Source organism: Ambystoma mexicanum, chromosome 8, assembly GCF_040938575.1.
Source record: "Ambystoma mexicanum isolate Mex_15411 chromosome 8, UKY_AmexF1_1, whole genome shotgun sequence".
Taxonomy (NCBI): domain Eukaryota; kingdom Metazoa; phylum Chordata; class Amphibia; order Caudata; family Ambystomatidae; genus Ambystoma; species Ambystoma mexicanum.
The window spans coordinates 1,484,968,739-1,484,996,595 of record NC_090929.1 but is presented as its reverse complement, the minus strand read 5'-3'; the positions used below and the strand labels follow the sequence as shown (position 1 = coordinate 1,484,996,595).

General features: G+C 42.9%; 1 protein-coding gene across 1 annotated transcript in view; it reads left to right on the top strand.

Annotated features, from left to right (window-relative positions):
* TWNK (twinkle mtDNA helicase) overlaps window positions 1-27,857 on the top strand; it is a 68,878-nt gene that overhangs the window by 15,147 nt on the left and 25,874 nt on the right. Inside the window, exon 2 of the mRNA XM_069611663.1 lies at window positions 23,745-23,985. Coding sequence (XP_069467764.1) covers window positions 23,745-23,985 — 241 coding nt within the window. The remainder of the gene's footprint in view (window positions 1-23,744; window positions 23,986-27,857) is intronic.

Below are 27,857 nucleotides of genomic sequence, written 5' to 3'. Positions count from 1 at the left end.
TTGGCCTTATTACCATTGTTTCCTCCTTATCAGTCTTCTGCCTCTTACTCTTTGTATTTCTGTCATATATAGGTCAAATGCAAATTATTGGCAGGCTTGTGATTCAAGCAAGCCCCTGTCTCCATTGGCTATGTTTTGTGGTTTCATTTGATCCCATGTCATTCCCTACCTTGCCAGTGGTTCTTGTTTGTGAGACTTGTAACCTTATCTCACAAGGCCTCTGTTCTCATTTTTGTTTTAAGAATGTACACTGTACATTGCACAATGTACTCTATTCCTTCCTTCTCATTCTGCACATCACTTAAATCTCTCCTTCTCCATTCACTGCCATGAAACCCCTTCCCCCCTCCTTGCTCCCCCTCCTTCCTTCCTCTTTTCCTTTGATCATCTCCTTCCTCTCTCCCTCCTCCCCACTTTCACCCCTTTCCCCTTCCCTTCCCTCCCCCCTTCTCCTCCTCACCCCTCCCTCTGCCTCTCAGTTCTACTGCTCCGCTCTCCCTCTTCCCTCCTGTTTTAATTGCTCTTCTCACTGTTTTGTTGGACTGATTCATTATTGTAAGTTGCTTCTACTGTTATTGTTTTATGTATCATGTTGTTCAGATGTTCAGGGCTTTGGTGTAAGGTGCTATATAAACAAAATAAATACAAATACAATACACTCTGCTTTCCCATCGGGCAGCAATTAATTTGGTTTGCAATTGGACTTTGGAGCCCATTACCCTGTATGAGGAGAATCTTTGTACATCAACTTTCACTCACTGTGGGACTTTAGAATTGGCTTCAATTCGCAGTCGGATGTTTGATGTAGTTTCCCTAACATGCAGCTTTTGTTCGCCATGTGCAAATGGCATGCTTTGGCCTATCTCAGTCACTTGTGCTGATCAGCATTACTCCTAAGCCTTTGGTTATCTACTCCTCTCCAATTGGCGATGCTCCCTCTTCGTTCTTGGAGGTTTTTGCATGTCCGCAAGCAATGCCTGTGAGCATGTATAGGACATCAGCGACTTACTCCTCTTCTCTGGGACGTCTTCCCTGTAGCAGTAACATTTAAATGTTCTTTGCTTGTTTCTGCTACTTTTCCTTCCTCTCTGGCCCTCTGCTGGTGATCTCTGCTTTTGGTCTGCGATCTGTAGGTGGGCCTTCATGGTGGTGTTCCCACTTCCTTACTTATTGCTAATGACGGTGTCAGACATTCCCTAGACCGTCGGGTGTTGGCAGAGTTCCTCTGTGTGTTTTTTCCGGGCATTAAGATTTTCTGGTTCTGCCTCCTCTTCCCCCTTGCATACTCAGCTTGATAGACTTGCAGTATGCATCAAATCAAAGACTCCTTTCATTTCCATGTGTATTTAACACTGCTCTGGCCAACAGGCTGGACCTGCTGGTTATCCGAATTGAGGAAAGAATCTAGCCTCTTGTGTCTGAGATCCTGTAGGATTGATCCAAATTGACCATGTAGAGCGGTGAGACACTATGTTCATCAGTGGATGTGATTAATTAAAAGGTGAACTGGGAAAGGTGCAGAGACTGGACACAATCTAATGCGGAACGGATCCAATGTACTGTGCTGCTCATAATCACCTCTGCCAGCAGATGGAGTAAATTGTCAAACAGTGCTGATTAACTTAACATATCATGGCAGTGACTCAGCTGCCAGGTGGAGAACCAGCTGCAACACTTTCTTTGTCGATTTATTGGATGACATCCCACTTTGAAAAGATCAAGAGGATTCCACAAAATTCCTTAATGATGTCTGTGACCTGGAATTGCCCTGAGAAGGGAAGGTGAGCAATAGGACCAAAGCTGGACAGTATGACTCGTCTGGGCAAGGTTTCTTTTAAAACGGTGAACAGCATGGTATGCTTCACTGTGTTGAGAACTACTCCAGATACGAGAGAAGAGTTAGGAATGCTTGGTAAAGCAAGGCAGTTGCAGTGCTCATCTGCTGAGATAACTAATCAGAGCAGGGATCTTGTAGCTATTCCCAATTAACAAGGGTCATGATTTTGACCACAGTAAGATCACAAATGGAATCAAACTGAATTGGTGAGAGAGGAAAAGGTGAACCAGAGTAGAGGTGACGTAGGGGATGAGGACTGTGTGGCTGTGGGGTGGTCACGGAAGCCCTTGGCTGAAGATGGCTGTTTGACCATATGGAAGTATTCCTGTTGAATGTTGTTAGACTTCCGGCACGGAGCATGCAGGGTGATCAACAGGCCATCACTCGCATTTCAGGCATTGATTTCCTTTCTAGTCACGAATGAAGCTCGTGACCGGCTCCTCCCGCCCCTTTCGTGCCACGGTTGGTTGGCCCTAACACACACCCAGGGCTTTACGTGATTTCCACGTTGGTTTTCCGGTTTCTCCAGCCCACTTTTTCAACACAGATAACCGAGCTCGGCTATTGGCCGACACGCGCCCACACCCATCTGTCAATCATTCTCCGACTGGATACAGCACGAGTTGCAAGGGGTTTTTCCACCTCGCTTGGGAGACACGCTCAACACGGTCGCCAGGTCAAACGGTCCCTCCGGGCTTTCCCGCACGCCGCAATACGCACTTTACACGGCAGCCTCAGAAGTAGCAGACACTTTGTGGCTCTCTGCACGTTTTATTCTGCTTCCAGCCACGTCCAAGGAACGTCGTTATCCTCCTACTCAGGCAAGTCCTCTTGCAATTCCTTGATATTCTACTATCAGGTCCACTAGTACAGGGCAGATGTCAGATATCAGTTCACAGCAGCATGCGCCCCCCCCCCATTTTTCCAGTTCAGGGGCTTGCCATTTGGCCTTCATCAAATACGACACTTTGCAGATGTTTCTAGTAACTAAGTCTGCTCCTTTCTGTAGGTCATTTTCCTAGGCAGTATCGCGCTTTGGAACAGTGTCGTAATACCAAACGGGTATTTCACCCGCCAACAATTTGAAGTGGACACAGACGTCTCCAGTGATCGAACACCTGGCGACATCCACTCCTTCATTTCTTCAATTTTTTTCCTGAGAAGACATTACTCAGGTAATTTCCTTGCACTGATGAGCTCTTTTCCAGCATATTCTATCGGCTCCTCACATTTTACCAATTGAATTTTAATCATTGCTTCCAATCCTCGGGTCCTGTGGGCCCCGTCCAGTAGTGACGACCGAGGGACCAACTAGCATTGCACAGCAGACCCTCCCGGTCCCCTGCCTCAGTTACAAGCAACCTCTACTTAGCCCACCACGGCTCTGTTCATTCCCACCCATCCAAGGTAAGCGATTCCTTACCACTCCAGCCTGCCTCACCACACCGTATTGGACCTTGGTATACAGACCGGCGGGTACCTACCAGGGATTCCTGCACTGCTCTTCCAAAGGGGACCCAATGCCACAATCGACTCCTCCTGCCCCTAATTCGGGGGGAGTTCCATCGGAACTTTTTCCGAGACTTCCCTCTCTACAAGGGGCTTTGTACGCATGTGGCCATGAGATACATCTCAGACTCGTCCAGGATCGATGTCTGCCTTTCTTGATTAGTTTCTACTTTTGCATGCATTATACATTTTGTAGAGATGCACTTCCTGGTGACTCATTCCCCTTATTTGTTTCTTTTTAACCGAATGTTTCTTTCTGTCTCCCCTTTTCCACTCATACAGAGTCCTGCTAATTATTGCCCTGATGAAGGCGGAGTAGATTCTGTTTACATGATAAAACATTTCTTCATCAATTTTGTTCCGCCGAAACGCTTTCTTCTATCAGAGGGGAAAACAAGGTCCTTCACAGCGTCATTTGTGGACCACCAGGACCATCCTGCTCACGTGACATGATCCATTGATGGAAACATGCCATCTAGATTAAACACCTACATTCTATATGTTTTTTTATTCCCCCTGTAGCGTTGGCAGACCCTATCCCGTCACATAATATCTTTAACTTCGGGAATTGATTCTAATTACTAATGAATACCACTCTCAATTTCTTAATATGTTCTATTACACTGCATAGAGGTTTAATTGTACTCATTACTTTGTACTTCTGTGTTTTTCTGTGATTCAACCAGTATTCCAGTGATACATAACTGGCTTTTTGTCAATATTGTAATTGCTTTTCATTTATGTTCTTTCCTTGATGTACCAATTTCAATTTTCTTAGATTTTCTTAGATTGTTTCAAAGCTCTCATACCCAATTGATAAATGGGAAATGAATGTTCGTTTTCTTGATTACACATGTTTTTCCACGTTGGTTTTTACTATATGTACTTAATTTTTTATGATATTAAATATTTCTTTCTTTGTTTACATCAATCTCTGTAAATATCTGTTTAATTCTCTAGGAGTGTTCTAATATGTATTTTTGCATGCAAATTGATAACCATTAAGGTTATGTGGGTTGAGGCCAGGTGCAATATGTCTAATTCATTTCCACTTCACACTGGATAACCCCTAAACATACCAGTACCTCTGTTTTGTTGAGATTGTTGTTAGACTTTGAACATGGATAGGGAAATACATTATGTACTTTTTGCAGAGATTAGAATTTGCACTTGCAGCTAGCTAAATGTTGTGCTCTGATTGTGTGTAGAATTGAGGTGGCTAGTGACTTCTTTTGTCTCGCTACTAGCTTGCAACTTGAACATTATATGATGGAGAAGGAACAGACTATTATAAACCTGGTAGCTTCTTTGTGAATATTGACCGAGTCTAAAGGCACTCAAATTACTTGCCTTCATTGCCAGGAAGGCAGTAGGGGCCTGCCAACGCCATCTCAAGTGATGAGATTAATTTCCAGAAGTTTAAGCCAAGGCATTGCATCTGGTTTCCTGGTCCACATCCATAAAAGACAGCATGGGCGTTAGGCAATCCATGCAGATGCATCACATTGTAAAATTGTATGGTACGTGAGGCCTGGTTAAAACCAGAGAATAGTAAATGACTAGGGATCTAGGGCCACATAATGCCATAATGTTTAATTATGTACAATATGGGGGCTGGGGGGTAAAGTCAGATGACACGAATCACAAGACTTTTAGTCAAGAGCTGGACTTAGTTCAGACCTGTTCCAGTTTCTAAAGTCATCAACCTAGACCACATTGCCTTCTACATGCCCAGTAGCAATGAATTTGTGCCAACCTGTGCCAAGGCATTAGACCATTCGAATACATCAATATAATTTGATGAGTTGAATTTCAACAGAATCAGACAGTATATTCCCCTGTGCCTTCTTGTAGCAACCAAACCCCCAACCCCAACCCGAAACCATTACTAGTATAGACCTACCAGGCTGTGGTGAATTAAAATTAAAACTTAGAAAGGGAAGGCAACGTGGGCCTTGTCCCAGACTAGTCCCTCTCCGATATCCAAAATGGTTCCCTACCAACGTGGATGCACTCGTCACATCCCTCATTTGATCTAGTTCCTTCGAGAAAGTTCAGTCTAATGGTGTTGGCCAGTGGTTAGCTGCCCCTTCTAAACAGACTGGTTCTTTTCTATCAACTCGCACACACCCGCAATCCTTCATTGATCGTCTTGATCATGTGACTCCTCCCACGTGCCTAGGATTTGAAATAAGTCAGCCATTATAATGCCAGTTGCCGCATTCCCATGAAAGCCTATCAAATAATGCACAGCAAGTTATAAAAGCAAGCTCTCATATGATGTACTATTTTTTTCAAAGTGGGCGGTTTTGTTTGTTTGTTTATTACTTGTATTGCGCGCCAGACCCAAGGGTATACGGGCGCATTACATAAGATCACTCAAAGCTTAGTTACACATAAAAATATACATACATACATATAATCTAGTTGCACATAGTAAAATAAGTAAGTTTTCATATCTACAGAATATTTACATATAGAATACATATAGAATATTTACAGGTATGATATTAAAGCTCTGGGCTGATCGTGGCAAGTGTAGTCTGTGGAAAAGCAGGTTAACTGGAATGTAAGCAATGACCAGTGGCTGGAGTGGGCCAATTTGACAAGATGTCATAAGGCCGCTTAGAGGTCAGAGTCTTTAAGCCACTTAATTATACTCTGTCGGGATTTATCGTAAAATTGCTCCATTCTAAGGTGGGGGGAGCGAATCCCAGAGCTGGGCTGCCTTAACCTGGAAGCTGCTTCCTCCCACTCTGGTTAATTTGAATCTGGGGATCAGAAGGCATTTCGTATTGGAGAGTCTGGTTGTTCTTGTCGCAAGTTTCAAGACAATTCTGTCTGACAGATAAAGTGGGGCTGCCTTATTTATACATTTCCGAGTGAGCAAGGCAACTTTTTAGTTTGATTTTGTCAGATGTAGACAACCAGTTGTTGGCTCGTCTCGTCTCAGAGATATGTTCTCTTCTTGCAATTCCCAATGCAGCTCTAAGAGCATTGTTTTGCAGGAATTGGATTTTCTTGGTTATCTGTTTGTTCGCCCCTATGTACATGGCATTGCAATAGTCGAGCTTTGAGAGTATAAGTGCTCTGGCCAGGGTAATGCAACTGTCATTAGCAAGGAATCATTTGCCTGATCTTATCAGTTTGCAGGTGTAGGCTGTGTGCGAGGCCATGGCGTTTACCTGTTTGTTGAGGGATAGAGAGGAATCCAAGTAGAACCCCAAGGTTTTTACTTCCTTGGCGACTGAGATGATGTTATTGTCAATATTAAAGGCTGAATATTTGGGGCTCAATGTTTTGAGGCACGATGGGGTACCGAGGATGATGATCTCAGTCTTGTCATCATTCAGGCATAGTCCATGTGTGGCCATCCATGCCTGGATGATGAGATAAACCTTGTTCACCAAGGCCAAATCCTTTTCATAATCACCAGTAAGAGGTAGGAGGATTTGTGTATCATCAGCATAGTTGGTGTAGGTGATACACAGATGATCCAGATCATTGTAGAGGGGCTTGGTGAAGATGTTATATAGTGTGGTTGAGACACAAGATCCCTGAGGCACATCACATGTGGTAGGAATGGGGTCGGCTGCAGCCGTAGGTGAGAAAACTCTCCTGGTACGATCACTAAGAAAGGATTGTATCCACGCTATGGCTTCAGTTGAGAAGTAAGCCGCCGTGTCCAGATGGCTACATAAGACCTGGTGATCAACCAAATCAAAGGCGGCCGATAAATTCAAAAGTAGAAGGGCTGAGTCTCCCTTATCTCTCAGTTAATCGATTTGGGCCTTCAAGTCTATTAATGCAGTTTCTGTCCTGTGCAGAGGTATGAAACCTGATTGCCTTGACACTAGTAAGGAATTCGATTCCAGGTGTTCTTGGATTTGTGAATAAGTCATTTGATCTAAGATTTTCAAAAGAAATGGCACCGTAGTAATGGGTCAGTGGTTGGTGGGAATCAACGGGTCTAGAGTCTGTTTTTTTTAGTAATGGGAGCACCCATGATTCCTTGAGGTTAGTTGGGATGGTATTGGACATAAATGACGCGTTGATAAGTTTTGTGATAAAGGGTGACAGATCTCTGGCTGCGTCCTTTATAAGTTGGGCAGGGAATGGGGCGCCCTGACAGTTGGATGGTTTGAGTGATAGTATGTTTTTTTCTGTTTGAATTATGGTGACTTTAGAGAACTTGAATCTAGGAGGCTTGACAGTGTCATTAGGGGAGTCTGCTGAAGTTCTGCTCAGCATATTGTTAGTTCATGAGGCTTTTTTGTTAGCAATTTTTACTTGTAGAGTCGTAACTTTGTTTGCTAGTGCTTGCTGTATATTCGAGCACCAGAGTTTATCCTTTGCACAGTTGTCTGGCACAGGGATAGGGGCTTCAAGCTCTTTAAGGATAATGAAAAGTTCTTTCATACCGGATTTAGCTTGGGATATTCTAGCATTATAAGTTTCACGTTTGGCTAGGAGTATTTCATTTTTGTATAAGGAAGTGATGGCATTGAGATTGGTCTTATTTTCTTCAGACGGTTGTGTTTTCCAGGATGTTGCACATAACCTCTTTTTGGTGCGTAGTGTTTTCAGATATGGTGTGTACCATGAATTAAGTGGGCCTTAGGTTTACTTTGTCAAATTTTAAGTGGCGCTATAGCGTCTAAGGAGGTGATCATGATATGGTTATATTCCCTGACCAATGCATCAGGTCCCATGTTATCCAGGAAAGGATTAAGTGTGGGTAAAATGAGAGGGAGTAGGTTGTCACAGATATATCCTTTTTATTCCGGGTGGGACTCAGTGGAGCAGGGGATACGGGTATGGGGGAAAAAGCAGTGCTTTGCTAAATGAAACTCCAGCATTGCTTTAAATCATTTTTCTTTGCTGCTGAAACTTCAGAATGCCGGTACAGAAAACCTTCCAAATATTCAGAATTCTCGCTGGGTGCTACAATCCACTTAGTTTAAGAAATCATTGTGAATTTACAAGGTCCTGAAAGGCTGAGAGCATAAAGAGATTTCCACAGCAAAAGTGGCCTGCATGTGGATCTGTTAAAAAAAACCTCTGTGCAGCAGAGGGCTACCTGTGATGACAGCTGTTAGGGGCCTTCCTGATTGAACTTTAACATGTATAAACTGAAAGTCAAATGTTTGCAATCTAAGAGGCCTGTTACTGATAGTAACCCATATTGTAATTGTTTTGATCCCATGGGTTTAAAATCTTGAATGAGAATTCTAGTTGTTATTTGATACAACTTTGTTTTGTGCTAAGGAAAAGTCAACAGAGTTAACAATTAAATTAAACCTGGCTGAAGCTGCCAAACTGGAATAGCAGGTTTTTCTCACAGAAGGAAGGTCTTTTCCCCAGCAGGAAATCATAGAGAGGCGTTAATTACAGGGTAGGAAAGAACCTGGTCTACAGTGGGAAAAGGAACAATAACAAGCTGCAGCTCAGGAAATTCAAAGTTTGAAGACGGTCGTAAATGGCCTTTGCAAGGAACAAACATGGGGGATGGCTCCTGGGCTTCCAGGGTGGAGACCAAGCGGTGGAGCCAAACGACCATTTGTTGCTTAACATTGACAAAGAACACATTTTAAAAAGACTGACTTACTATTTAAAATTGTGAAAAATATAAAAATAACAGAGTTGTTAATTGAATTTCTGGCTGCATGGGTGAAGAGGCGCCAGAACTGTGTGACATGTTCTGGACAACAATGGCAAGAAATGTGATTTTTCGCAAAATGTATTTCCGCTAGAATTGTGAACCTTTATACACTCATTCCCATGTTAAACACGAACATAGAAATTTGCTTAAAAAGCGGACATTGTTGTCATGACCCTTGCCCCTGGCCCTCACTGGCAAGTCAGCCTTCTAGTTAGGGCCAGGTCAAAGGCCTTAAAACCTCATCCAAGACTCTCTTGGAGTCAGTCCTGGCACCTTTGGCGCCAGGCTCATAACCATCATGAAGACCAACATTAGAATGGAAATATTTACTTGGGACTATTTAACTTGGGGGGGTGAGGGGGGGTTCTGCCAACATGGAGGCACACACATAGCTCAGTTACAAGGAACTGAGCTATGCGGTCTAGTCTTTTGGATGTGGCAGGCCTGGGACTACTTTTCATGGACTACTTTGGGTGTGGCAGGCCTGGGACTATTTTACCTGGACTACTTTACCTGAGACTATTTAAACCACACCCAAACAGCAGAACATGCTTTGCGTTATTCTGCTGTGGGCAGCGTAACGCTCAGTGTCCAGTTCTTTGATGCCAGCTTACCTGAAACCAAGGACCTGCAGAGAGGGAAAGAACACTATGAAACTTACCTGGAACAGTATCCTGTCTTCAATCCATCGCTGACTTCAGTTTCCACTCACCTGAAGGTACGAACAACATCATCCAGCACTGCATGCATCCTGGAATACCATAACCTGGAAAGAAGAGAAAGAGAGACAGCTTTAGTAAGCGTTTACTCACTTTTCCTACCGAATGAAGAAAGCCACACAATTCTTACCTGGGTAGTCATCTCCTGGTCAGTACCATTGCTGGAACAGTACGGCGCTCGGCGAGGAACATCGCAACCTGCAAGGAGAGAAAAGACACAGGTTAGCAATATAAAAGGCGAAACAGCGCCGCGCATCGCGCATAACTCACCGGACAGCATCGCGCACACCGCGCTTTCGCCTACCGGCCCATGCTCATCTTCAAACTGCATGACAACACCAAAATACCTTTCCATACCTAAAAGGAAAGAAGCAAGACATTATTATTTGAACTAAGAGGAACATAAGAACTGCATATAAAGACTGTAAAGCAGCAAACCTATGGAGTCGCAGCAGGCCTGGATTCCTACAGGGGGGCTTGCACCAGTGAAGGAACTTGGTCGCTGCTCGCCCCCACATCTACACACCCCTGCCATGAGGAGCAGGACGGATAATCCACCTTTTACAATATTAAGACCCATCTTTAACCAGAGGCGTTACCAAGGGACCGGGAGAGGGTTCGAGAGTGCAAATCGTCCAACTAGGGCTGCGTGGCATCCCCATGGATACCAGGTGAGCGTAACAATTGTGTTTATAGTGAAAAGGGCAAAATTCTGTGGAAAGCGGAGACAAGATCCCACAGCTACGGGGTTGTGAGGAATAGCTGCTATGTAAAATATGCAATCGGTATATGTGATTTCTATAGAGGTTGCACATGTGTAAATATGTATTGTGCCAAAAGTAGATTTTGTGTTCTAGAGGTAGATTCGCAGCCTCGTAAAATTACACCATAAAGATGACACTCTGTTTCTCTCCTATCAAGGCAGAGAGTAGACTTTGACCCAGTAGACTCTGACCCAATCACGTTTCAAAGGGGCAAGCTTGGCTAAACTGGCCCACATACACCCCTTTATGATGTCATTTCATAGCATAAATAGAGACAGTTCACCACTCAAAAGGACAGACAGATTCACCCACTCTCCTGATGCTGGCGGCGCACCCTGCTGCTGAAATCTACATCTTCCTTGCTCCAGACTCCAGAAACTTGGTAAAGTAAGGGCCTATTGCATAGCTGAACCATTCTCTGCTAGGCCTCAAATTCTAGAGCAGAACCCCACAGGCCTAAGAGAAAGCATCATAATACCGCCGGGCTGGGCTGGCCTGCTGAATTGAAATATCCTCAGAACCAAGAATGGCAGATCTAGTCCAGTCCTGTGCCGTTCTGTGTCCAGAACGTTTTGCTGACCCTGCCCAGTCCGATGTGCCCAGCTGTCTTTCCTAAACCAGATCCAATCCCCTGACCAGAACTGACGGTCCCATTTAAAAACGTATCCAGTGAGCATAAATGGGAAGATTTGTGTCACTAGCATATTTACTCTGCATAGTCTTAGCCCTATCGTAGACCCATCATATTTTGTATTCAGAACCTGTATTGTTAGGAGTATCTTTGCATTGTCTGAAACCTCTCTCCAAACCATCCTATCTTTCCTCCAGAACTAGTATTGTTAAAACTGTCTCTGCGCTGATCCTTTTCTCATCTGAAAAAGGCGAGTTTCCTTAGCAGGCAGTCACCCTGATCAAGTGACTGTGTTTCTGTGTGGTATTCTTTTTTTTTTTTTCCATAGTCATCCTCTAGTGTAAGAAACCCATTTGTCAATTTTAACAGCGCACTCCTGTTTTCCATTTTCGCACCTATCTTGAAAAACGACCTTTACTAAAACGTCTGTAACTTCCTCAGTTTTGGTGATAGCTACAAGTAGTTGAAATTTAGTTTCTAACATCCATATCTATCCATAGCACCCATTCCAAATCAATGCGATTCCCCCGTTATCGCGAATATTGCGCCGTGAAAAGTTTGCTGCAAATGTTCATCTTGGGAAATTTCTACACATGTAAAACAGCTTTTAATTGCTTCCGACTTCAAATTGAAGATTTTAAATGTTTTCCTTGGATTTAATCATTGCTTGTGTTTGTGTGCAACTATCCAAAGCGGCTCCCATAAGAATTTATAACAATTTCAGCAATTCTGACCATATATTGTGTTTTTGCCCAGTTTATGCTAAAGATAACTTTAAAAGCCATTCTGACAGCTTGACCGTCAATTCCGTTTTTCTCTTGTGTTTGCTGGGGGTAAATGGGATTGATATTCTGTTTGATTTCTGCCATTCCTGAATACCTGCTCTCTCCTCCCTATTGGGGGTTGAGGGGTGTTGCAGGGGTAACCTCTAACTACAGCGCTATCTGATCTAAACCAACACAAAAGTATTATTTTCTGTGCTGAATTGTTTTGCTCACTACTTACTCCTCGTGTATTAACCCTTTAAATGCCAGCGACGAGCCGGCTCGTCGGTAAAAACCGCTCCAGGTTGCCACCGTCGGTGGCACTTAAGGGGTTAATGAGGGGGGAAATGCTGGCGGGTTTGGGCGGTGAATACCGCGATTTAAAAAAAAATCCATTGGCACTGGGGGGGAATCTCAATGGCACTTAAGAGGTTAAAGAGATTATTCAGTGTTACATCGCCCCATTGGTGACGGTTGTGTACCTATTAAAACATATTGTGATTTATATTTTAAATACATAAATATTTACCTTTGCAAACCAGCCTGATTCCTTGTTCAGTGTGACCGGGGGGGTTCCAGGAGAAGGGCGTGATATGAGTGGTATATCGTTCAGAATAATTAACTTTTAGACAAAAATAAATAAGGATTTCAGTTGTGCACTACATGCTAGGCGTTGACTTGGGTGTGTGCCGGATTGAAATCACTTACAACATCCTTTGGGTCATTGTAGCCTAGGTTAAGGTCCCCTAGTAGTACAACTTGGGATGAGTTTTTTTAGGTTATTGGAAGCATTGTTAGATAGGTCATCCTCGAATGATCCAATGGGGCTTGGAGGTCTGTATATCAGATGGATCGTAAGGGTCTGGGAGCTATTTATGTTGAGTTTGGCTGTCATGTTTTCACAGGATTTGTTATCTGGGGATGGCACTGGTCTAATTGGTAGATTGTCTCGTGCAATAAGTGCAATACCTCCACCTCGAGTATCAGCTCTATCTGATCTTAAGATGGTATATCCATTGGGGATTGCTAGAGATAGCGCTGGTCCTGCGGCGGCATCAAGCCAGGATTCAGTGATTTATTAGAGCACCCTTGAGAGTGTTGCAGGCTGCGGTTAGTGATGGGGAGCCTGTGGTTGTTTGGGTCCTGGTGGTGATAAGGTCAGAGGCAGTAGGTCTAGATGGAACTTTTGATTTCGAACTGAGTGTAGCGGGCATAAGGGTAGATCTTTTGTTACTAGGGGCAAGAGTTCTCGCTGGTGGTTAATAGAGTTTGGGGAGTCTTCCATTTCTGTCGGGCATAGTACATGGATGAGTTTTCAGTGGGAGATCTAGTGTAATGGGTTTAGTAGACCTTTGTTTGTGGGGTTAGGTGGTTGTGCCATAGTGTGGTTCAAGGTGCTGAGGTGGAAGTCTACCAGTATGGTCGCTAAGGACACTAAGGCAGTCACAACAGTAAGGAGAGGCAGTAGACCCCTTGGAGTGTACATATTTTAGGTAATATTAGGGAGGGATCATAGGCACTCTATTCGCCAGGGAAAATAAGATCACTGTCAGCGTGTGAATAGTGATCAGGATAGAAGTGGTGGTGTGGTCAGTTAGGGTGGGCGGCAGTCAGTGAGAGCTGGTGGGCAATAATCAATGCAATAGCAATAGGGTCAGGTTGTGGGCAGCAGTCAAAGTGAACAACAATCAAGTGGGCAACAATCAATGCAGAAACAAAGGATTAGGCTTGTGGGCATCAATCAATGTGGGCAGGTGGGCAACAATCAATGCAAATAATAGATTAAGGTTATAGGCAGCAATTGAATGTGGGCAGGTGGTATACAATCAAAGCAAAAACAGTAGATTAGGCATATAGGGGGCAGTCGATATCGGTGCAAGCGCGGAATCTCAGGTGCCAAATGTAAAGATGGGGACATGAAGAGCGTAGATTACCAGGCTATGGGACTGCGTGCTTGTTGCAGCAATCAGTGCCTGCTCATGCACATGTGTCTTGGTTGCATATAAGCATTGTGGGGTGTATATAGTTACATACGATATCATGGATCATGGGTCCTGGTGCAACGTATCATAAAAGTACTTGTAGTGAAAGTCAGCAGTTCAGATGCGGAAATGGAGCGCCATAGATATACAGGCCACAGGCTGCCAAATGGCGAAGGCAGGGGCGCCCACTGGGGTGTGGTGGGGAGTCTTACCGTGTAGGCGTAGCAACGGTTAATGCAGCAAGTAGGAAGTGTCCGGGCCGAGTCGGTCGATGTAAACACGAAAACACATGTTTTCTAAACATATTGATAATGCGTTTATAGTCTCTATCACTAATAAGTTTAAGGTAAGAGCGATGACAAACTCACTTCCACCCCATATAACATTACATACCCTAGTCCCAAAGAGAACACATGTTACCATAGTAGAGTCCATTAGACACCGTAAGATACAACCATCACCCTCTCCTAATTCAGTGCATTTTATTGCAGTGCTCTGTAGATCCCATGGTCTATGGCTGGTGTCATACAATAGAGCCAGACAGGAGGAAGCGATACAGTTTAAGCAGAAAAAATGGGGCAATAATTTTTGAAAGTCATACATTTTAAAAGGGAGGAAAATAACTGGCAGAAATTTCTTGTAAAATGCTTAATTTTCTGGGTATTTTGTATTACATTCTGTAAAAAAACAAATTGCAGATGAAGATCTTTGAGTGATTGCTTATGTAGTGTTCTGGACTGTGGGGTGACTTTCATGGTATAGGCGTGCGAGTAAGTAATATGTGTTGCCCTGGCAGGGGAGAAGGTTCAGAATATAAAAGGCTCTAGCCATCTCCTTGTCTGTTTGTTAAGATGACATTGTGTGTTGGTGTATTTCCTGACTGCTGCTGTAGAAAAGAATGCTAAAATAAATCTACTCTGCAGTTGATATAAATCTGAAAGGAATTCTCAACAGTTGTGATTCTTTCTCGCTGTACACCCTTTCTTCCATGGTGTGTGGTGTTTATTTCTTGAATACATACTGACAACCTACTTGCCTTTTGATGCTGCAAACCACTGTGGTAGGTGCATGAGGATTAACCAACACGTGGTACAACATGTTACAAAGGTAGGTTTTGTCTCCCATGAAGGATATTACAAATGTCGGTAGTTGAAGAAATCCCAACACGTAATTGTTAGTGATCTCGATGAATTGGGTGTTGATTCATACCCAAAATTAGTCCTGTAGGAGTTTGGTGGCTACCAGGGGATAGATGAGGGGATGGGTAGGAGGAAAGGAAGATTTGGGTGGGGCAGCGTTGTGCATTTGAAAAGGAAAGTTTTTGCGGCAAGAGGATGGATTGGCGTTTTCTTGTTGCTTGGAAAGGCAGTTCCATGTCTGTCTCCTCTATGCAATGCTCTAGACTCCGATGTTATCTGGATATTAAGTTACAGTACTATTGACACTTTCAAAAGTGCGGCAGAAGATCAAGGAGATTCCCAATTGAACTGGAAGCTATTGGAGGCTTCTGAAGTATCTAGCTACGCTTTGATGTTTCCTGAACCTAAATAGGTGGGCTACCACGTTATGAACATTTTGGATTCTCTATATGTGATAGTCTGAGAGCCCAACATAAAGGGCATTGCTGTAGTTCAGGCATGAGTTACTGAAAGCCCCAACAATGACAGTGTGGTTTTGCTTCTGGATGAAGGGGGTAGGAGTTAATTTCCCAGAATAATGATTTCTTCACCACCATGCTTGCGTGCACACCAAGGGCCATATTGGCATCTAGCATAAATCTGTGAGTACAACCTTTTGGAATGGGGGCTGGTTTTCTGAAGTAGATGGGTGTATGGCTAAGGGCCGCCTGTTTGTTAAGGAGCAGAAAGGTGGCCAGAGGAAGTATATCAGTCATTGATCAATTTGTGTTCATGGTTGTTTGTGCTCACCCAGGCCTACATTTCTTAAAGCCTTGAAGAGACATGGCTCAATTGGCCCTCTTCACTCCGAAATATATGGGTGTTAGTTCATATGAGTGCAACTGTAGATGATGATCTCTTAGTTTCATCAGGGGTTTGATGCTGAACATAAGAGGCGAGAGTAGAGCTAGGTGCTCTTGGGTTACCTGTCTGGCTGGTGAGATCACCTCTCCCAATATGACAGTATCACATTTTGTTCTCTATCCGATAATGACTAGGTGAACCATATAATATCTTGATCTGAGTATCCTGCAGTTGAAGCCAGTATAGTAAGATCTTGTGGTCAACCACATCGAACACAGCTGATAATTCGAGCAGAATAAGCATGGAAATGTGGCATTTTTATTCTGGCTGTGTCTGTTTATGGAGAGGATGAGAAGCCAGATTACTAGCGGATATCAACATTTGTCTCGGGTTGGGATGTCTCCAATTATTCCAGGATTTTATCTATCAAGGGGAGTCTTCCCTGTGGCTATTTGGTTCCTTTGGACCAGGAACTATTCATTTAGCAGGGGGTACTGAAAGTGTCTGTTAGGCCTTTGCAAATGGGATCTGATAAGATTGAACTGTTGATAATGTCCATGACTGATTTGACCATGCCATCTTCATGCACAGTGGATATGCCTGCTAGTCGAGGGTCATTTATATCTTTGACAGGTCTTGGGACTTTGAATAAAGAGCCCATTGAGGCATTGTCTACCTGCTTGATATCTAAGGTAGGAAAGAGGGTTGGTGAAGAAGTGCACCAGAGGTGGTTGTTAATGCCATTTTGGGTCTAATCAGTTATCTGCTTGAATATTCATTTTTCTTTTTTAAGACGTATTATTATTTTTATTTTATTTATTGGATATTCATAAGGCGCGTATACAACAAAACTGTTTCAAAGCACCACAAGGGAAGGCAACAAGGGAGCAAATAAACAATGAAAATGACAATTATGAATAGAAAGGAACAGCGGTCCTACTAGGCCTTGTGACATTCAGAGCGTGCAAGTGCAGTAAAAGTATGTGTCTGTATTATTATATCTAGGTAAGTCAAAACCAGCCCCGAGAATCACTATGTTGTGAGATTTCCATTCCAAACACATCAAGTAGGCTCTGGTAACCAACAACTGACAAGAGGTGACCTGAGTAGGTAGGTAATGTTTCCCGTAGTGCATAGTGTATAAGTTACAGAAGTTAGTTTCAAACTCATTTGGTTTAGGGTTACAGGTTTGTAGCCAATATATAGATACTTTTTTTCCTTGATAGTGTAATGAATGTACTATTTAGTATTGCGTAATCAACAAATAACCCCATTAAACACCAAGTTTGAGAGAGTGGAATACCATAATAAGAAGACTGTGCTAAATTGGCTAAAGCAAAATGTTTTGCGCTTTTAGATGCAAAGAGACTAATGGTATTACATTTTGTGTTGCCTTCAAGATATGTACATCTAAATCATTAATTTCCTCAGTCTTCTCAGAATTCATTTTTATAATTTACGTATATGATTGGAATATTTTCAATTCCAAATTAGTGTTGATATTTGCCATGAGTATATCTTTAATCTTAAAGACATCTCGTACTCCAGTTTTAAAGTCTTGCACCTGCTCGAAATATCCTCAACACATGTTTCGTCACAGTGGCTCATCAAGAGGATTTACATTTACACGCAGTTAATCAGAAGCTGCATAGTATGCATCATTAATATTATGGTGTGTTATACCTAAACTCCTATTGCAAAGACAAAATAAAATATGTTTAAGGTATTTGTTTGTCATCTAGAGCAATGCTCAAGAATTGCAGTGGCCACTAACCTTCTATAGCATGTATATACTGACTGGTAGCTGCAGAGTATGTGTCTATATTGTATGATTTTAATATCCATTTATAAATTTTGGAAAACTCCGGACCAACTTGTATATAATAGAAGTTGGGCGAGTCAGACTTATGTCCATACGGACCATAATCTCAAGAAAAAATGAAGGTATGACCCCATGTTGTCTCTGTTTTAGTGGATGTGGGTATAGTTAATGAGTAGGAGTATCAATGTGGAAATACTAGTTAATTACTACCCTTATATGATCAACCTATACATTTTATTCACAAAATGTTGATATCAATTAATAATCCATACATCCTGGCTAAAACCATTACAAAATACAATTAGAAATCTCCTGTTAAAAAAGAACCCAAAAACGTAGTAACGTGCTAAAATTACTCTGATAATCCTCTAGGTGTACTATCTGTCTCTTGATTACAGATCAGTTAGCTTCAACTGAATGATGGGACTCAACACTGTCTTATCGGTCCATTTATCGCTTAACATGTTTCTGTTCTTGTAACCTTTTATTGGTGAAGATTCCTCAGGCGCTTATCTGTGGGTCACTATCAGTATGTCCAGTTTTTACTTTAAAACAAACTTTTCTCCAACAACTATTTCCAGTCACCGCAAAAAAGACAAACAATCAGTTGGCTATAAATTCTATTTGTATAAATCGGGGTATATTTAGTAATTCCCCCTTCGATAGACCTCAGTTACCTATGGGAAAACATTTCGCAGTCCCTTCTCGAGATCTGTGTTTAAATCACAGTGAACTCCCACTTGAGATCTCTTCCCCCTGTGAAAACAATACACAGTATTGTGTACTAGACACTCTTTTTAAAGATTTCACTTCACACTGTTATCAGTTTGTCTCTCCTCTATACTCCCCTCTCTTAACATTTAGGGGAGATGGTGTTTTCAATTCTTTAGTTCCGCCCTTGGTGGTTACAGTCACAATTAGTGTTTATTGTTCTAGCGATCTTTGTATCTGTGGAACAGGCATAAAACATACCCTTGGGTATTCTTGCTTATGTCAATAATGCTCATTCTTTAATGTACCTTAAATCATAATGTAAAAAATAAGCATACGTGTATTTTGAACATGTTTGCTCATTAGCATAGGTCAATGATCAGTTTTTATGGAAATAATCACTTACCTTTATATAACTTGTTGTCCCACAGCAATTAGTTTGATCTAGATAAATGTACTGGTAACGGGATTTCTGTAAAAAATTATTTCTTGGAAGATATAACTCTCCAAAAATATAAATGCAGTCTTTACAATACCAATTCATGGAAGTCCTCCCACAAATGATTAATACTATCTTAATGGTGTTAATACATGATATTTCAAGTGGGTGTATGAATTTAAGAAAGATGTCTTTAAGAAGATAAATGATTAAAGATGTACCTATGGGGAACCAGGAAGACGCTGTGAGGAGCCAAGAATCACATGCAGATTCAGAGGACTCATGTTTGGAACTAAACAAAACAAATTGGTCTCTCATTTTTCAAGATGTCTAAAGCAAAATATAGGTCAAGTGTCCAAAATCCTATTCTGGCAAATGCACTCTAAAACTAATTTTAAGTTCTGAAGGATATTCTCTCTGGTTCACAAAGTGCACAAATGTTCAGAGGGGTAAATCCAACCAAACGGTTCCAAGTGGACAATGTTCACAGTTCCAGGGAATAGCTCCCTTGCCCAGATTCCTTTTAACAAAAAAACAATATTCCAACAAAGAATATCCAAGTTCTGTGTAAACCCAAGAATTTACCTCCTCTTGGTGGTTCACAGTTCTTTGGAGGGAAATGGCTCTCTTGCCAAGTTTCTCTTTATATTCAAAACAGTTCAAAATCCTTAGAGCATGTGTCTTTCTTGGGATTATCTTTTCACTGTGTTACAATTTGGGTGCGGTTCTCAGACTCGCAAATCACCTGGTATGCTCTCCTGCCAGGCTCTTTTCTACCTTAACAATTAGTTACAATCTTAAGGGCATGGATCTTCCTTGAGATTCTTCTCTTACTGTCGTACGCTTGACTCTGTCTGGTATATCCTCCTGTAGGAAATAGGTCGTACCTCGTGATTTTTTATTTTCGAGGGGCCTGCGGTATATAAAGTACTTATCTATAAGAACAATATATGAACCACAAACTTCCTCCTGCTCCTGTTTCTCTTGTGACTAATAATAGTCAGATCCAAGCAAAACACATACCTCAGGAGTTGCTAATTGCTTCCACTCCCACAGACCACTTTACATAAGAAACACCACTGTTTCTTATAGAAAAGACATGTTTTATTCAAAATATCATAATTCCTATGGTTGCCTATACATACTTTTTCATGAACATATAAAAACATGAAGACAAATCAATTTACATTACACATAATTGCATTCATTCTGGGTTAATTTTTGGCCTACAATATAATACCATGGAGTCTTTCATACTCTTGTGTCCGTTTTTTTCGATGTTCAAATAGTATAGGAACCTCTTTTTCAGAGCTTTGTCTTGGCAAGGGTATACCATGTAATGAAGGGCGGAATCACATCTACTCCTATTACCTAAATCTGAATACACCAGTACTATTTGTGATGGTGACACTTCACAATTGTTTGTTATACTTTCTGAGAGTTCTATATTGTCTCTGTGTTCCTTAGCAGTCCTTTCCTTTAGGTACCCAGCACCATCTCCGTGAGGTGCTCGTTGATTATCATCCTTCTTTTCGCTTAAAGTAAGACAATGGATAAACACTATACCTATTTGAACCTCTGCAAAAATGTACACAAGATTATGAAAAAACTCCATGGTATTATATTGTAGGCCAAAAAAGAACTAACCCAGAATGAATGCAAATATGTGTAATGTAAATTCATGTTCATGCATCGAAGCCACAAGACGCAGAGGCAGGTTTTCAGCTCCCTCGCCTCTCGCGGGGAGTTCTCAGCGTATGCACTTGCGTTTGGTGCAGAAATGAGCCTAAACCATACTCTTCTCCTGGAATGCATTTTGGCAAATTTCTGCACCACATGCAAGTGCCAAGAGGCTTTCAACCAAGAAGCAACCATACTGTTCAGTGTTGGCGCAGACACACAAAAATCTCCCCAATCTTGATTAGAAAAATGTCACCACCTTAAACGTAGCTGCTGTGTCGCCTCGCATGCAGCATTTGTTACATCTCTCAGTTGCTTTTCCTTTAGGGATTTGCAGCAGGTGTTCACGGGAGGATTGAGGTTGTGAGGCTACTGTGTTGTAACTGATAAGAGTTTTAAAGCTGGGAGGGAGGAGGACGTTTCCTGTTGTAAAGGAAACGATTGAATGAGGGTACTTGAGGCCTTGAAAGCGTGGAAAAATTATTGAATTTCACTTTCCAATGACGTTGGCCAACCATCATCCTCCAGTCTGGGATAAAGTCCTGGATACATGAGGAAATATGTTGGTACTGAAAATACTGCTGTCTTCTAGCCATAAGTTGAAGTCCCTAGTTGTTACAATGAGTCTGACACTAAGGAATAACTGGTTTAGTCTGTGAAGAAATCTGGGAGAACATTTTTGCCCCAAACATGCTAGACTGGTGATAGGCCTGTGTTATTTACTATTTTATTAGAAGTGTGGAGTGAACTCCCTCTACTCTAAAATGTTCCCTCCTCTGTGCTTTGGGGAGGCCTGGCAGCGATGTAATGTGCTATACAAGCAACCAAAATAGCCTTAAGTGCCATTTTGCTCAGGTTGCCTAGAGCATCTTCCACCTCCTGCATGGTCTACTTCCTATTACATGGCATGCTTGGATCAGCTACTGGTATCATTCTTTTCTATGGGTTGGTGGGGGAGTACAGGGTGCTGACGGGGCAGAGAAGGCATTTTAACTTATGTCTGTTTCCCCGTTCACCAGGACTGCATGCTCTCCTTGACCATCTGGGAAATCTCTTTAAAGGAAACATTCGTTTAGTGATAATTTTGAGTACATGAACTGAAATATATTCTCCTTGCTGTCATAATGTTTAGCCGTGGCGTGGGGCAGTCAGTGTTGCTGAAAACGAATGTGTTTCTCCACTAGATTTTAATGTTAATCCCACCTGGGTTCTTGAAACGGTTTTTGTACGACTTCCCAGCTGAAAAATAGGTCCACGTGCCAGCTTTGTAGTAAACTAAATTGTGTTGTGACTGATTTTAATGGAAACCTGCCTGTTGCTTTTAAAGGGCCTCCAAGTGTATAGGCTCCCCAAATTCCACTTGTCTTGCCTCTGGCTCTGTTTGTGAAATACATTTAAGCTGTGTTTCAAACCCATTTTCCCCATTCTGGAACTCTGTACTGCCACCTGGTAGCCTAGCTAGGCAACTGCTGGTCAGGGAATGGGGCTTCAAAAGGGTGGTTTATGTGCAGGTTATTCCCAGAGGAGCCCAGCAACCACTAAGAGGGTCATAGTCTCCACAACGACCTAGGAATCCATAAAAGGTTTGCTGGTAAAGCACAGTGATTGCAAGGTTTGTATCCTCAGGAAGGAACTTGCATGCTAAAAACCACCTTAACCTCGAAGTTGTCTTCATGGTCACCAGTGTAGACATGCTGTAGAACTGGCAGTTGGTGACTGTTAAGGACTGATGAGGCCTTCAGTGCTACTCTTTAGGCCGTTGCATTGCTTGCTTTTAGCCAGAAAGATTTCCTCCCCTGCCCTCAGTGCTGTGAGGCGGATTACTGTGGCTTTAAGCTCCACAAAGTACACAAAGATTGTCTGCTTTCTGTCTGGGGCCAGACATACTGGATTATTTTTTTATTTATTAACATTTATATAGCGCTCAGCAGCCCTGAGGCATTGTGGCACTGTTACAAGCATAGCTCTGGTTACAGTGGAGCAAAAATTGTTACAGACAAGAAACCTCATGAAATACAGATTCAGTTACAGTCTGTTAAGTTATGCATACTTAGTTGCAGTCGATATCAGGGGAGTTATGTTGGTGGCAGTGGAGAAGTCACTTAAACAGAGTAGTTTTGAGGTCTTTGCGGAAGGGAGTGAGAGATGTTTCAGCTCGAAGGGCGTTGGGCAAGGCATTCCAGAGTTTGGGCGCTATGTAAGGGAAACCTATACCTCCTGCTTTGGCCCTTTTGATGGGCGGTATGCGTAGTTGGTTAGTGTGCTGGGACCTTCTGGGGCGTGCAGAGATATCTCTGATGGTTTTGGAAAGATGGGATGGGGCGGAGAGGCTGAGGCATTTGTTGGTTAAGGTGAGAGTCTTAAAGGTCATTCTTTCCTTAACCGGGAGCCATATTAACTCTATCAATTGTGCTCCCTTGCCTTTTGCTGCCAACAGTCACCTGTTACCGTCCTACTCTTGGGCTAGGCCACTTCCAAGTTGGCCTGGCAGCTCCAGAATTATGATTTGGGCATTTGCCTGTGGTGCCATAAAAACACCAGGCAGGTATATTAAGCCTGTATAATCTTCAAGATTGCACAAGCACACTCTCAAACTCTTTGCACACCCAACACTACTTGATCTCCCAAACTGTCTTAGAATCCCAGTGCGTAAATGGCTCTTCAGATACCCTTTTCTGTTGCCTCTTTCTAGAATACAATCCATATGTGAAGGACAACCACGCATCCATACTAATCCAAGCAATTAGGCCATCCTAATTTCCTCCCTGTGTCTGCAAACTCCTCCTTTCCTTCCTTCTTACTTTGCCTTTGCGCATGCTATACTGGCCAGTAGACTAATCTCCGTTGACTCTGGCCGGGGGCACTATACCACAGACAAGGATTCAGTACTTTGAAATGACTACGGTGGTGATTCGGCACAGTATAAAAGCAGAGTAACATAAAATAGTTATAAGTCCAAAAGGGATTTTATCCAAAAGGGATATGTTAATTGTATGTTAAGTGGTTCACTTTTCACATTCATTCTTTTCATTGGGTTAAAATGGCAATCTTTGCACCATTATTCCTCCTATGTCCTGACCCCCTAGCCTCTTCCACTCCACTTACGGGATGTTGTCCCAACGGGGAAACTGCCACCACCTCACATAATTTTGTCAGAATGGTGTCTGTGTACTAAACAGAATATAAGACACTACGGTGAGTCACTTTTTCATAATGCTTAGGTTTCTGTTTTCTGCACATAGGGCCGACTGGAAGCGGAAAGACGACTTTCATCAGCGAGTATGCTCTGGACCTCTGCACCCAGGGGGTGAACACGTTATGGGGCAGCTTCGAGATCAACAATGTCCGCCTGGCCAAGATCATGCTCACGCAGTTCGCAGCGCAGCGCCTGGAGGAGCAGCTGGATAAGTACGACGAGTGGGCCGACAAGTTCGAGGACCTTTCGCTTTACTTCATGACTTTCCATGGGCAGCAAAATATTAAGTAAATAGAAGTTACTTTCTCAATTCTGAACTCTGCCTTTTTTTGTTTTCATCTGGGTATCATTGGCTGAACTATCATATGACATAAGAGTTATGCTTTTATCTTTCAATGTGTGCATATTTACTAAGGCCACCTTTTTTCGTCAGTAAACTAACAAACGTTGTCCTTCAAATTTAAGATGACGTCCATCAGGTGGTGAAATAGGCGTGAAATAGTCTAATACAGCACAATATTTGTCATATGAATATTTGTGACTTTGCATTGTGAGCTGTTTGGGATAGCCCCTTTGAGCTGAACTGTAATCTCTTTATTTCAACTCCACTTTGCCCTTTGAACACAGGAACGGCTGTAATTCAGTCTGACCCAACATCACAAGGAGCTAACCAACCATATTGCTGGGCCGTTTGTTCTGTGTACGGAACAACAAGTAAACCCGGGTGAATCTCTCACACTTTGGGCTCAGTGGGGGGCGATGTTAAAGCACAGGAAATATAGAGGCTTTTTCTATAACTTAAGCTTGTAATACTTCTTTTATGGTGTGCTGTAGCCTTATGGGAGAGAACCAACTAATAGCCAATCAGACTGGTCTTCAAAAAGAAACCCAGCCGCAAAATGCTAGGCCAGGTCCTAAGTATACAGGAGAAGAAGCAGAAATGCATCTGGTATTTCTTATGCGCACAGAGGACATGACCTGGAAGGTTGCACTGGGTTGCTTCCTGTGGAGCGGGATTAGATCCTAGGCTAGGTTCCTTTATCAGGGCGCACCAGACGGCAAATCAAATGTCTGAATAGCCTCAAAGGATATCTCCCTAGTATCTATTGCAAAGTTTCAATTATTCCCAATTTGGCTAGTGGGTAGATGACTGACTGGCAAAGGGTTTTTGCCGATCTTTAATTTTCTATATCTAAAGAAGATTGGTGGGGACAAGCTGTTCCAAAAAAAAACAAAGTAAAAATGTAAATACCTTTTTTAAAAAACATTTTTAGAAAGCAGATGCCAAAATAAGCAGTGTATCTTCTGTTTATAGGTGGGTATAAAAATCCGGTTTACTACTTGGATTATCCTTGCTTCTTGTTTTATGTGTAAAAAATCAATGGTTCTCCTTAGGCCAACTGCAAATTATAATTTCAGCTCATAATACTCATGTGGTCCAATGCAACTCTATTCTGTATTTACAGTTTGCAATGATGACTTGTAGTAATCCTTTGGCCAACACGTGTTTCACAACAATGTAATGTATAATCATCATACAATTTGCAAGCTTCTTCGGGGCCTGAAATAGCATCAGTGGACTATTTGTATGTAGTCCAATAGCATTTATTTGATCAATTGCTTTTAAGCATCCTGTCATTTGCTTCTTAGGTGGTCAACTTGCTTGTAACGCTGTTTGTGATACTGAAATAATGATTTGCATTTGAATCTTGTAGTATTTTTGTGTATATCTTCATACTGTTTCTTATTTGCTGGTCGGAGACCTTTTTGTTCTTAAATTGTAATACTTAACTGAAAGTATCCTTGTCAGCCTGTAGGCTTTGTATTGACCGTGTGTGGATGGCGTTCTGCATACTTAATTTTCATATGGTGTGTCATTGCTCGACCATGGGAATATATTGGGTTTGTGTCGACTGTGTTGAGCCAGTTTTCACTCCTTCAAGCTGTGGGAGAGATAGGCTAGATGATGGAGTCTCGGAGGATGTTGTCTGCATACGTAGTAGCCTTATTTGCGACAGGTAGTATTACTCTGTGACCAAGCATGATACATCATGACATGACCTGTAGTTAAAACTCATTTCATGACATGACTTGTCATGACATATCTTGAAGTCCCTCACAGCCTCAGAGTGTGTATAGCCCCAAGCAGGCAACCTTTTCTTTGTACTAGCTCTTGGTAGTATGCTTCAAGGTCAGAGCTGCACTGCTCAGCAAACACTTAACCTCTTTCTGCCATGCTCCCATATTTCCTTCACCACCTATCTGCATTTCTTTCCTAGGTCTCTACTCTCTGCCTCTTTTTTGCCTCCTTTTATACTGCTTTAGAAACCTTAACTGCCAATGCCTCATGTTTGGTAGCTCTTCCCCTTGTTAGGTACAGGTTACTAGATTGGTCAGGAACTTTGGGTTGTCCCTCTTCCCCGGGTGTCCTCCTTTTCCCTCATTGGACTCTGTGTTATTGCTTTCTGGGAACACTGAGTTTAATGGATTGGTTGGCGAGGGAAGCGTGGTCTAGGGGTTTAAGAACACATCTTGGGGTCTGGAGGAACTATTGCTGTGGTACTGGGACTCTGTGATCTTCCTTCTTGCCTTTCCAGTGAAAGAAAAATATCTTCGACACGAGCAGCCTGCTTGCCTTTGAGGGTAATGTGTTATAATAGTGTTTTCTGGCAACTGCGTTATCCGCAGAGAGTCCTACAAGCACCTTGAGCGTATGTTCCTGGGTGGTCTGCTGCTTTCACTTGGGTAGTGTGACGAATCCCCTAACGTCGTCCCTTCTCCCCTAGGTGGAGCCCCTTCTCTTGAGGCCAGGGAGGTGAGGCCACTACCCAATAGTCCCCCCTGGGGGTGGTACTCAGCAGGTGGATCTCATGGGGAGGGATTCCCCCATGGGACAAGGGACGACTGTCCCAGAAGAATGCAGTATGCCCAAGACATAACCCCACCTCCCTCATCCTGCTACCCCACATAGAGTCCCACAATCCCATACACTTCATGCATCTTTGTAAAGCAGACAACCTGACCCCTCCCCCACCCTCCGAAAGTACTGGGATGAGGAAGAGTATGGATTATCTCTGACAGCAAATCTGAGATGAAGAGCAGGCGCAGAGTAATGTGGAGCAACCAGTGGAACATACAGGACCGATCCAGACAAAACTAATCCGAACACACCCTCCAAGAATAAACAGGGAAGAAGGACTTTACAAACTGTCCAATCCTTCCTGGAGGTTCCAGGAAAATTCGAATGCGGCTGTGGAAACAGAGATCCCAGGAGTGCAGTAGCGGAAACAGCATCATCCATAGGGCTGCCTGGGACCGGGGACCACACTACCTGCTACTCTCTCTTACCAAATACACTCCTTCTAGACCTCTAAGTTTCTCTGGCACCAACTCTCTGTAAAGTGTTTTTGCTAAATCGAGAGCAGGAGGCCACTCGCTTTCCTCAGCTGGATCCCTCCTGTGGAACAGCCTCCCTCTGCGTCTTGACCAGGACCTTCTGAAGTTCCAAAAGCACCTCAAGGCTCTCCTCATTTCGTCCTCCTTCCTCTGCTAATCCCACAGGTGCTGTGATTGGTGTCTTAGATCCTTATGCATCCTCTAGGACCCTGACCGTTCACACCCAATCTCCCCAGCATCTGTGTCCCTAAGCACTTGCCTAGGCACACCCTCTGCACTGGAGATTCGCACTTACCACCTAACACGGCTCCTGGCCGCATAGCACTTACCATACCTTGCACTTCATCTGCAGCTCACCCTTCGTGCATGGACACCATAGCACTTACCCCACTGCCCTCTTACTTCCTGCACTTGCACGTTCTGAATACTCACAAGGCATAGTAGGTTCAGCTGGCCCTACCCCCCTTCTGTATTGTTTTTGTATTTAATTGTACTGCTATCCCATGTTCCCTCCCTGCTGCCCTGTGGGCGCTTTGAAACTGAATTTATTTTATGTATGAGCGCCTAACCAGCAAACAATAAATAAATAAATAAATAAAACGTTATGAAGACCCGCCTTCAGAACTGTAGCTTCTGAATGTTTTTTCCACAAGGAGAATGTGTGCACCGCATGCAAGTCCATCCCAAAGAGCAGAGGGGCCAACTTCTAGTCAAAAAGAAAGGAAGAGCTTTGCCCTGGGGAAGATGCTGTGCACTGCAACAG